This window comes from Heloderma suspectum, chromosome 12, assembly GCF_057233095.1.
Source record: "Heloderma suspectum isolate Gila_16-S chromosome 12, 16-S_ref, whole genome shotgun sequence".
NCBI classification, from domain to species: Eukaryota; Metazoa; Chordata; class Lepidosauria; order Squamata; family Helodermatidae; genus Heloderma; species Heloderma suspectum.
Window position 1 is genome coordinate 17,731,465 of NC_139469.1, and position 10,892 is coordinate 17,742,356.

At 45.4% G+C, this 10,892-nt stretch overlaps 1 protein-coding gene across 2 annotated transcripts in view; it reads left to right on the plus strand.

Moving 5' to 3' along the window:
- Positions 1-3,649, plus strand: part of SMG1 (SMG1 nonsense mediated mRNA decay associated PI3K related kinase) — an 87,620-nt gene extending 83,971 nt beyond the window's left edge. For both annotated transcript variants that reach the window (XM_084818603.1, XM_084818604.1), the window contains exon 62: positions 1,160-3,649. In XM_084818603.1, coding sequence (XP_084674729.1) covers positions 1,160-1,237 — 78 coding nt within the window. In that variant the 3' untranslated portion in view covers positions 1,238-3,649. The remainder of the gene's footprint in view (positions 1-1,159) is intronic.
- Positions 3,650-10,892: the final 7,243 nt, after the last annotated feature.

A 10,892-nucleotide genomic window follows, 5' to 3' on the forward strand; every position in this document is an offset into this window, starting at 1 on the left:
GTTAATAAACTGTGACTTGAACCACCCACTGCTTCCCAAGTTCAAACACAGCACAAATTGCAGTTTTTTGGTAACCAGGAATGGACAGATCAGCCTTAATCCTTCTTCCTTTTTGCGCTCGTATGAGCTTTAGGCTCATGCCAGCTTCTTAATGTTAGCCAGTGTGACATAGTTTAGTAGCCCCTGCTGTGAACATTGCCTGTAAACATTTACAGGAATGAATCTTGGTCTTTCTAAAACAGTTTCTAAATTTTTTTCTAATGTCAGTGTATTGATCTGGGGTTCTGATTTTATCAGGGCCTAGTCAAAGTAGATTCTTTTGATTATCAAGATGAAACGAAGCCACTTGTGCAAAAAGATGACAGTTTATTGATAGAAGATAGATGCAGAATATACATGCAAAGAGGCCTGACACCTCTCATCAGCCAATGAAGCTGTCACAGCTGAAATGTCTATCTAGCCCCCCAAGATAGATAGAGAAGCCGTTCGTAGGGCCACAAGTTTCTCCAAGCCAGCCCACGCGTGTTTTGCCCCTTGGAGCGAGACCAGAGCACAAAGCCTGTGGATTGGATCTTACAAGCTTTTCTGCTAGATGCCCACCTCTAGCTCATGAGCTGACAGGCAACACCTCTCTCCTTTCAGGAGCGAACAGGGCAGCACACACACATTCAGGAGAAGGGGGGCCTCCCCCCCACACCAGTGCTCAAAGCATCGCAGGCTGAGAAATCAGTCACCCCTTCTCTGCGACTAGGGCCTCAACATTCCCGCTCCTGGGAGAGGGGAGTCTCCAAACTCTTCCTTGAGAATCAAAGCAGCACACCCTTATCTCTTTCACTTCATGAGATAGTTGGGCACGGCTTAGCAATGTACAGTTGTTGGCATATGGAGCTCTACTTGTTTGGAACCAATGAATGCCTGGTGTAAAAGTCCTGCTTACCATAAAGCTGTTGGTTAAGCCAAATTACACAGGTCTGCCACCAGCATATAGGAACTCTGTGAAGTCCACTTTTTTGCTCGGTAACCAATTCAGTACAGTAGGCTTTCCATAAGTAGTGTTGGACAGGTTCATTGCTGGAGTTTCCAATAAAGGTGGTCTTAAAACGTCTCTGTGTGGATATAACCTGAAGCCCTAACTTCTTTTTAAATTGCAATTTCATAGGTTGACTATGTGATTAAGGAAGCAACTAATCTAGATAACTTGGCTCAGCTGTATGAAGGTTGGACAGCCTGGGTATGAACAGGAAGATAGCAGGTCAGTCTGGTTCAGCAAGGTCAGACATCCAGCAGAATCAACTCGGCCTCCGGCATCCATAGCAGCACCACAGTCGGTGGTGATGCCTTTCTGGGGCTTAATGTGAGGAAACCTAGGCAATCTCGGTGCACTGGGAAAGTGAGTCCTGCAGAGTAGCTGCACTCAGGGATACGCTAAACACAATGGCCTGGAACCCCCCCAGGGTCAAGGGTGAAAGCTCACCGCCTGAACAACACGGCTGTCTTTCTGCTACAGAAGAACTGCAAACGTGTCGGGGGGAAATAGCTGCAGAAAGGAAATTGGGAATGCTACAGACCGCAGAGTGATTTGGAACCCAGTTCCACCTGACCCTGTGAACAATCCAGGAAATACCGAACCCGAAAAAGGGGGCCGTGAAGAAATCGCAGCAAAGGAAGATTTGAGAGATTGAGTTTCTTGAGTCGCTCTTGTTGCTCGGCAACAATGCTGGTTGAGTTGACCAGTTAGTGCAAAAATAAAAGTAAAAATGCTACATGAGATGAACTTCAGAAATGGACTGAAATGCAGAGCTGTACGTCAGCTACGTTGGAAGAACCCTCTGAGAAGAGAGAGCCTTTGTCTTCTTTTTTTTTTCTTTTTCTTTCCCACTTCTGGTTTATTCTTGTAGCTTAGGTATATTTCCAATGTTTTTATTTCAATCCTTGTATTTCACTGTTCAGTCAAATTAATATATCTATATTTTTTTGCAAACCAAATTTCCAAAAGCACAGGGAATGCTGAACATTTAAGCAATTACCTTTTGAGTTGGGTGATCAAATGCAGATGGGTTTTTGTTTTAAAGTGATTTTTGTGTGATTCTATCATGTACAGTTCCCCCAAATTCACTGTGCATTTCAAAGTAATGAATCTAACAGGCATTTGATTTCATGTGCACCTCCCTCTGCTTTGCAGTGTATGCTCCTTTTTGTAATTCCAACCTTTTCCTCCAAAGCTCATTCTATCGTGATTTGCTGTAGTTTCTTTTGTAAATGTAGCTACTCCAGTGTAATCTTTACCTTTTACCAAAACCCCCCCCCACGATTACAATATCCTAAGTAGACTTTTACATTGTTGATGACAGAAAATCAATAAAGTGAAGTTCTAGTGGAGGTAGTTTTATGCTGTTTGATTCACTTCGAATTTTGATTTTACACTTGTAAATGTATAGTGTTTCTGTTCAATCTGGGGATTTAAAGATGCATATAAAGCTAAAATAGACTCTTCTTTTGGTTTTTGCTTTCTTCAAGTGACATTGTATAAAGATCTGAATGAAGTTACTTTTCCATATGACTTCCAGTAGATGGTGTTCAGTAATACATTCATAGTGAATTTCTCAGCAGGTTTTCCTAAATCTACCTTGCACTTTTGAATGGAGGGTGTGAGAGAAGTTGCTATTAAAATGGCACTTTAAATCAGTCGGATTCCATATGTCTTCAGTGTTTTACTTCCTGTTAAACTAATTTTTTCAGTAACTTATGGGCTTGTTTTGGCTTTGTCCTAGAAAAGAACAGGCTGTTTCCAGACTCATGCATAATACAAAGATCATTTCTTGCTGTTGTGTTAGGATAGATATCACTTGAATCTAAAGTTTCAGATTGAATTGTGGAGCTAAGAGCTCTCCCCTTCCTCTACCCCCACATCTCTTTATATGTAAATTTAATGCATTTGTTATGAAAGCCATTAAATGAGGACAAATCAGGATTCCCATCATATCCTCTTTAGTCTCTTTTGGGGATTTTTAAAAGAACCATTGAAGCAGTGAGTTGTTTACTCTTCAGTAATGCAGCCTTTTTATCTAAGAGAAAGCTTGAGCCTTTGTTTAGAAGAGTGGATATCAAATATAAATCAAGGCCCAGCACAAGGAATTATTCCAGTGTTTTATAATGTGGAAAAACTTGGCTTCCTTAAAAGATCTGATAAAGGGTCGACTTGATGCTGTTAATCTATCTTCCACATAGGCTCTAGCTAGTAATCTTTCATTTTGATTACTTCGACTAGATGGGATGTGTGCACTGCCTACATATTGACTAATGCTTGTGAGCAAATGCATTCCAATCCAGTACTCTTGAACCCTTTGCCATGTATCGCAAGAGTGAGAGACTAGCTTTTCAGTGAAATTCCGCTAAGATGAAATTCATGCAGTTAGTGAGCGCACTTTTGTTTTTCTTCCTGTATGGAACATCCTTAATGAGCAGTGTCTGCATCCAGATATAATTGGGATAAGATGGTTACATATTTCTTGGAAGATGGGGATGGAGCAGGTGGGGTGCACCTATGATTCATGTATTATTATGCTTCTGTCCAGAAATGAAACATGTATGGAGATGGGATCTTAACTGCATAATGTAATAAAGCTCAAAAATTGACTTGTATTCTTAATTCCTTGTATGGCATTCATTTATTTTACTGCAACAAGGTTCAGACTCCTAGATCTTTATTTTAAGAGTGTATTGAAGGATCTGTGATCTCTGTATCAAGCATAGGTAACTTCAGTGTGTGTCGGAAAGTTCACCATCTCCCTCATGAAGAGGATCACCCAGGAAATAAAAGTTGAAGACTGCAGCTAGTTTGTCCATCATGTGTAGGGTACCAAGCCATAATTGGACATATAGACACTTCTTCAGTATCCTTTTGAATCCGAACTTAGTTTTCCAATGTGGAAATTGGCTTTGTGTTTCCTGAGCATTTAGTACACACCACCATTCATTTAAAGGAAGATTCTCCTTCAGAATGTGTCGTAACAAATAGCTATAGCCCATATATGGTCAAACTCCTTTTTTGCAATTTGAGAGCTTGTTTCCTCTGCAGGTCAGTGTCATTCTTCACAAAAGCCTCCTGAACATAAGCAATCTAAGATGACAGCCTGATTAAATTCTCTTATGTGGTGCCTCTTCCAGTTTCCTGTTTAGTGCAAACCCTAGTTTACCTTCATGTTCAAATCAGCCAACTATGGTTTATGCTGGTCTTCACAACCAGATTGGAAAGCAACTTCGAACCATAATTTCCCATTCTAGTTTGGAGGCTAAGTGCAAACTATAGTTGGCGTATGTCACAGCAAATCATGGATTGCTCTAAATGGGAAAAGTAAAGCTGTGTACAAGAGCAGGGGTTCTCTGTTTGTCTAAACCAGGCAGGTGACATAATTCTAGTGGGTGATGAAACTTATTTTAGAAACATACTTTGATCCTTTCAAGCATGAACTCAAAGGGAAAATAACCAGTGCATCGTCCTCCTGTAGCTACTTTAGAGGTATTGTGATGTTCACATGGGCTTTGGCAAACCCAATTCTACACAGGCTTAGGCTGTTAGACATTTGCTCCTGTCAATTTGTCACTGGTCTGTTGTGAAGTTTCCCAACAATGTTGGGGAATCATTTATCATACACATCAGTTGTGACACTGATGTTCAAAGTTCTTTGTTCGGAGTGGACTTTTTTTGGCACTGACAAATTTAAATTATCACAAGCCTATTTTAATCTGGGAGTTAAAAGGCTATTTTAGGCATCCCAAGGGCTTGTTTGTGGCCACTGGAATTTTTGGCTGCCCCCCCCCCCTTTTCCTCTTCACCCTCGTCCATATTTGAAAGCCCCATGAGTTACAATGAAATTAAGTAATTACAAAAGGATGGTGTGATGGAGCATAGGAAGCTGCTTTAGGTCCAAAAACCTCTTTGGGTACAGATATACTGAAAAGCCCACATTAGAGGGACTCCCAAATAAGTGTATCTAGGCTTGCAGTCTTCTGCTTCTGTTCGGAGCTTGTCCAAAATATTTTTCTAGATCTGACCTGTACTTATTTTGCCCCTTCAACCCTGGAAATGTAGACGAGTCTTGGATTTTTTTTTAAACCATACGAATAGTTGACTTTGCCACATTTTTCCTGGAAAGGATCCTGTGCATTTTAAAAATGTGATGGGTGTGCAGCAATTCACGCATTAGCAGTTACCCCCACAAAAGTGAAATAAATAGGAAAACTGTTTGCTGGTCCGAGATTGGAGCTCCCTGCGACAAAAAGGAAACAAGCTAAGGGAGGTGATTATATCTGTTGCTCTGTGCAAAGGGGAAGGTGTCTCTACCTTTGACTCCAACATATTGCATTAAATAAAGGGTCCTGTGCCACCTTTAAAAGATAACCCATTATTGTGCCATGTAGTTCGCTAGACTTGAGCCTATTTCATCAGATCCAGTTCCCTCCTAACTAAGAGTACTCCACTATTGAAGCCTCTGGTCTGTCTTTTGAGCTTCCAGGATTTTGGAGAGTTGATGGTAAGTGAGCCTACAGAGTAGGTTTTGGAGAATTTTGGAGTTGCTGTGATGGGATAGAGCTTAATGGTTCCTCCTTAACAGCTTTTCTTTCCCTCCCAAGAATGAATGTGAGAGCTGCCCATAGAAACAGATGGAGAAATCCAGGATTTTAGCATAGCCATGATTGAGCAGCAACACGTCCACCTAGAAAAAAAACGCAATTAAGAGGAGTTTGTACCCTTTAACGTAGTTTATTTTACGTGATTCTCCACTGATTCCAGAGGGCTTCCAACAAGGCTTTGGGAACAGGCACCTCCCCTTGATCAGGCAGCATGGTCCACTAATTAGCTGCTCCTTGGAGAAGCGGCCTTCTGCTGTCCCACACCAGCCCTGCCTAGTGGTAGAGGCACACGGTTCTAGCTGAGACCATGACAGCGGCTACATCTCTCTTGCTGCAGGGAGAGTCAGCAGCAAGCATAATGCACTGCTGCGGCTTTGGACACCACAGGTGGACCACGCAACTGCTTTTCCTTGCCACCTGTCTAATGTCCCTGCACCATGGCCCAAGTTCCAACTCATTTATTTATTTACTGTATTTTTATCCAGCTTTTCAGATAATTATTGTCTCCGAAAGTGGCTCACGTCAATCAAAAAAGAGACAGGCTCTGCCATCAGGCTTACAAACTAAAAAGACAAGATGCACAAAGGACGGGGAGTGGAGGAAAAAAGAAGACACGAGAGATCATTTTTTCAAGGCCAGAACAAGGTACATAGGAAGTTGCCCTATACCGAGTCTGACTACTGGTCCACCTAGCCCAGTATTGTCGACACTGACTGGCAGCAGCTCTTCAGGGTTTCAGGCAGGGTTCTTTCCTTGCCCTGTCTGGAGATGCTGGTGATTGAACCTGGGACCTCCTGCATGCAAAGCATCTGCTGTACCACTGAACTGCAATTCCTCCCCTGGTGTGCTTTAAGCATGCATTTAAATGCACTTTGGGCCAAGCTGATCTTCCCTTGCTGGAGTTTCTGCTTGAATAGCAAGTGCCAGTTGTTTGGCCCAAGGATGGGACCGGGGTGTTGTTTTCCCTTATTTCTGCAGTCCCAGGGCTATGGGCAGTTAGAGCTGAGTGTTCTTTCTGACAGGGAGGGGGAAGTGAGCTCTCTGCAACTGATATTCCTGGAAAGCAAGGGGTGCGGCCTCTCAGTGGCTCTTGGTGCCCTGGCTGATGGCAGAAGCCAGCGTGTGCTTCCCTTCTTCACACAGGGATGGCACAGTCAGAGCTCTGCTTGCTCCTGGTATCCCATCTCATACAGTGATGGCAGAATCTCGGTCATTCAAGGACTTGGTGCCAGACTTGGATGCCTTTGGGGTGCAAAATGATAACTCCCACAGCCCACTGTTGCCCTGCACTGCATTGCAGAACCTTACAGGACTGGGAGGGGGTGAGTAAAATGTAGACTGGCCTCAAGTCCATCGTCAGCATCACTAAACCTCAGTGGGGAGCACACCCATTATGAGTTGGGGACTTTTCCTACTAGGGGAGAAACCACCCTCAGTAGTAGCCACTTTCACTGGAGATCTCTCCATAGGCAAGGAAAGAAACAAGGGAAAGAAAAATCACAAGCAGAGCAGTAGCACACTGCATGGCAGAGCCAAGTGCAGAAAAAGAGAATTTGCAGTTCAAGATCCAGCAGCGATTCCTCCCTCAGTTCTGACAGGAGGACATTCTCTTCTGAGGATTGCTCTCTTGGCAGCAAGCATGAGGGAATACGCCATTCCTCAAGATCTCCTGAGGAATGAGGGCATTCCACCTAAAACAGAGGTGCAGGCAGGCATACCATGTCTGTTACATTCTGGGCCCTGGCAAAGTCTTTGAGCCATAAGTGGGTGCTTTCCTCTCTATCCCTCTTTCGAGGTGGATCAGACGCATCATTTGCCTCCCTTAATAGGGAGAAGGTGAGTTATCTGTTGAAGAGGTAGATCAAGTAGATAACTAGACCTTCCATTTCCTGCTGAACTGTTGATTTATTGGCTAAGATGTGCTGCGCCTTGCAGTTATCTGAGGGCAAAGCAGAAGGTGAGGGAATACCTACGTCATTACCTAAAACAACCTTTCCCAACCTGATGATCTCCATATGTTTTGGACTTCAAGTCCCATCAGCCCCAGCATGGCCAATGACCAGGAATACTGGGAGATGTTCCAAAACATCTGGAGGGCAGCAGGTTTGGGAAGGCTGACCTAATGGGCAATGGACCCTAAGAACCACAATGTTTTTACATATCCTCCGCTCACTTGGATGTGGAAAACTGAGAGAAACAAGCCCTTCCGAAGGAAGTCTTTACACAGAAGGAAGAATAAACTTCACAGCCTACCACAGCTAGGGTCGCCATGTGTTCTCCTTTACAGAGAACAGCCCTCTATTTGAAGGCATCCTCTTCTTAAAGCAGAGGTGTAGAACCTCAGGCCTGGGGGCCAAATCCAGCCCTCTGGAGGTCTCAGTCTAGTCCTCCAGGGTTCCCCAGGAAGCCAGGCCCCACCTGTTTTCCCCCTGACTGTTTGGTGGTTTCCCAGCTTTTGTGCAGTTTTTCTCCCATTCTAAAAGGTTGAAATGCTCTCCTACGGCTTGGTTACTCGCAACAAGAGCTTTAAGCTAAAATATACAGGTATTTCTGGGATTTTACCCTATTTGCCTTTGCCCCGCCCCATAGCTCCTAGACCTTCTCTGAGATGGAATTCAGCCCTCAGGCTGAAAGGGATTCTGCATTGCTGACTTAAAGGGCTGTCCAATCCAAATCCAATTTAAAGATAACCCTAAGAAGGGAGAGCACTGGGGCCTTGCAGTTTCCCATCAACTGTTAGCACTGGAGAGCAGAGTGAACAGGCACACAGACCACCAGGTCACTGTTTTCCCCACTATGGTGAGATCTGTTGCATTTCTATGTAAATTACAGCAATTATTCCCAAATTTGCATATGTACCTATAAATTGGCACATGCACATTTTACACAAATGTGTATCCTTTTTTGGGGGGGGGTGATGTGTCTCCACTTTTTTGGCAATGTGTAAGCGGTTACTAATCTGAATGCTCCTATAGCAATATAGCCAGCCCCAATCCTGAGCCTTAACACAACATTTTACACGCAGGAGCATTGCTAGGCATGGGGCCATGGGGCCCCAGCCCTGAATCTATTTCCCTGGCCCCGGGATCTGTGCCACAGTGTTCTGAATGTCCATTGAAAGGTTTTCTTTTAATTGCATGGGGCCAGGGCAATTTTTATACAGGAGGGAAAGACAGAGACGTGTGTGTGGGGAAAGGAGTGGGGATGACACAGCGAGAGACCGCAAATAGTAATTTAAGAGCAACTACTGATTTGGGATGATCTGGGGTGGTGGGTGCAAATAAATTAAGGGCGCAGTCCTATTCAGATAGGCGGCTGCCTCCAAACTCGGAGGCAACCGCCTATCCAAAGCAGGGCAGGAGAAGCACAGAGGGGATCGTTCCCTGCGTGCTTCTCCTGCCCTGCATTTTTGGCTAGACAGCCGATGGTGGCTGTTTAGCCGCGGGAAGGCTGAGCAGGGGAGGAGGCTGCTGTATGACAAGTTGGGTGTGTCATACAGGCATTTCCGCCCTCCCTGCCCTGGAACGCCCCTTTTCGGCCACTCTGCGCTCCTCTTGCGCGGAGCGCAGAGGCAGTGTGGAAGTAGGGGGAGGTCAGTTCCCGGAAAACCAGATATCCTATGGCCATCTAGCTGCTGTCTAGCGGCCATAGGATTGTGCCCTCCATGTATTTAATTCGAGCTTACTTCAGTGACAAATGAATTGGCTGGCTTTGCCTTCTGTGAAATGTAAATCCTCGTAATTATGTCTAAATTTGCACATAAGAGATATAAGTGAGCATATGCACAATTTATGCAGATTTGTGTCGTACGGGGGCCCCCAATGTTTTAAGTGCATGGCGATGCCCTTGCTTGATTTGTTGTTGTTCAGTCGTGTCCGACTCTTCGTGACCCCATGGACCATAGCACACCAAGCCTTCCTGTCCTGCGCTCTCTCCCAGAGCGTGCTCAAGTTCATATTCATTGCATCGGTGATGCTATCTAGCCATCTCATCCTCTGCCGTCCCCTTCTCCTTTTGCCTTCAGTCTTTCCCAGCATCAGGGTCTTTTCCAGGGAGTTTTCTCTTCGCATTAGATGGCCAAAATATTGGAGCTTCAGCTTCAGGATCTGTCCTTCCAATGAGCACTCAGGGTTGATTTCCTTTAGGATGGACTGATGTGACCTCCTTGCAGTCCAGGGGACTCGTAACAGTCTTCTCCAGCACCACAGTTTGAAAGCATTGATTCTTCGGCGCTCAGCCTTCCTTATAGTCCAGCTCTCACAGCCATACGTTGCTACTGGGAAAACCATAGCTTTGATTAGACGGACCTTTGTCGGCAAGGTGATGTCTCTGCTTCTGACTATGCTGTCTAGGTTTGCCATAGCTTTCCTCTCAAAGAGCAAGCGTCTTTTAATTTCATGGCTACAGCCACCATCTGCGGTGATCTTGGAGCCCAAGTAAGTAAAATCTGTCACTGCTTCCATTTCTTCCCCTTCTATATGCCAGGAAGGGATGGGGCCAGATGCCATGATCTTCGTTTTTTTAACGTTACTCGCCTGGAAAAAATATATATATACTACTACGCCTCTGGGGACTGGCAGAGGAGGTAGGAAAGAGTGCTCTGTCCCTCTCAGAGCCTTTTAAGGCAGAATGTTAAGCACGTTTAGACCGGAAAAAAAAAAGTCCTACAACTCCCAGCATTCCCCAGCCAGCTTGGCTGGCTGGGGAATGCTGGGAGTTGTAGGACTTTTTTTTTTTTCCTGTCTAAACATGCACAGAATTGCGCCCTTAGTTTGCCACAAGTCTGTGTGGGTTTTGCCGTAAGTGACTGACAGGGTTTCCCCTCAGGAATCTGTCTACATAAGGCGGCGAGTTTGTCCGACTGTTTCTCTTGAGTCACACTTCGCAGCCTTTCCTCACCGCTGTGTCCTACCGTTCTCCAGCGCAAAAAACCGTTAAACGGTTACTGCGGGGGGTGGGGTGGGAGAGGCCGCGCGACCGTTCCGGGTTTTTGCTTCCTTCCTTCCAGGGTTATCGTCTCCCTCCGCCTCCTCCGCCGCCGCCGCCTCCTCCTCGCGGATCGTGCTGGCCTTGAGAAGCGGCGGCGATTGGCCTACATTCAAACCAGAACGGTCCCGAGCGCCGCTGATTGGAGCCGAGAGGCTCGAGGAGCGTGTCGACGGGCGGGGGTGGGTCACTCTCGGCCAATGGGAAGCGATGAGGAGGGCGGGGAGAGCGGAGGCGAGTTTATAAAAAGGAAAGCGTGGTGGGGGGGCGGC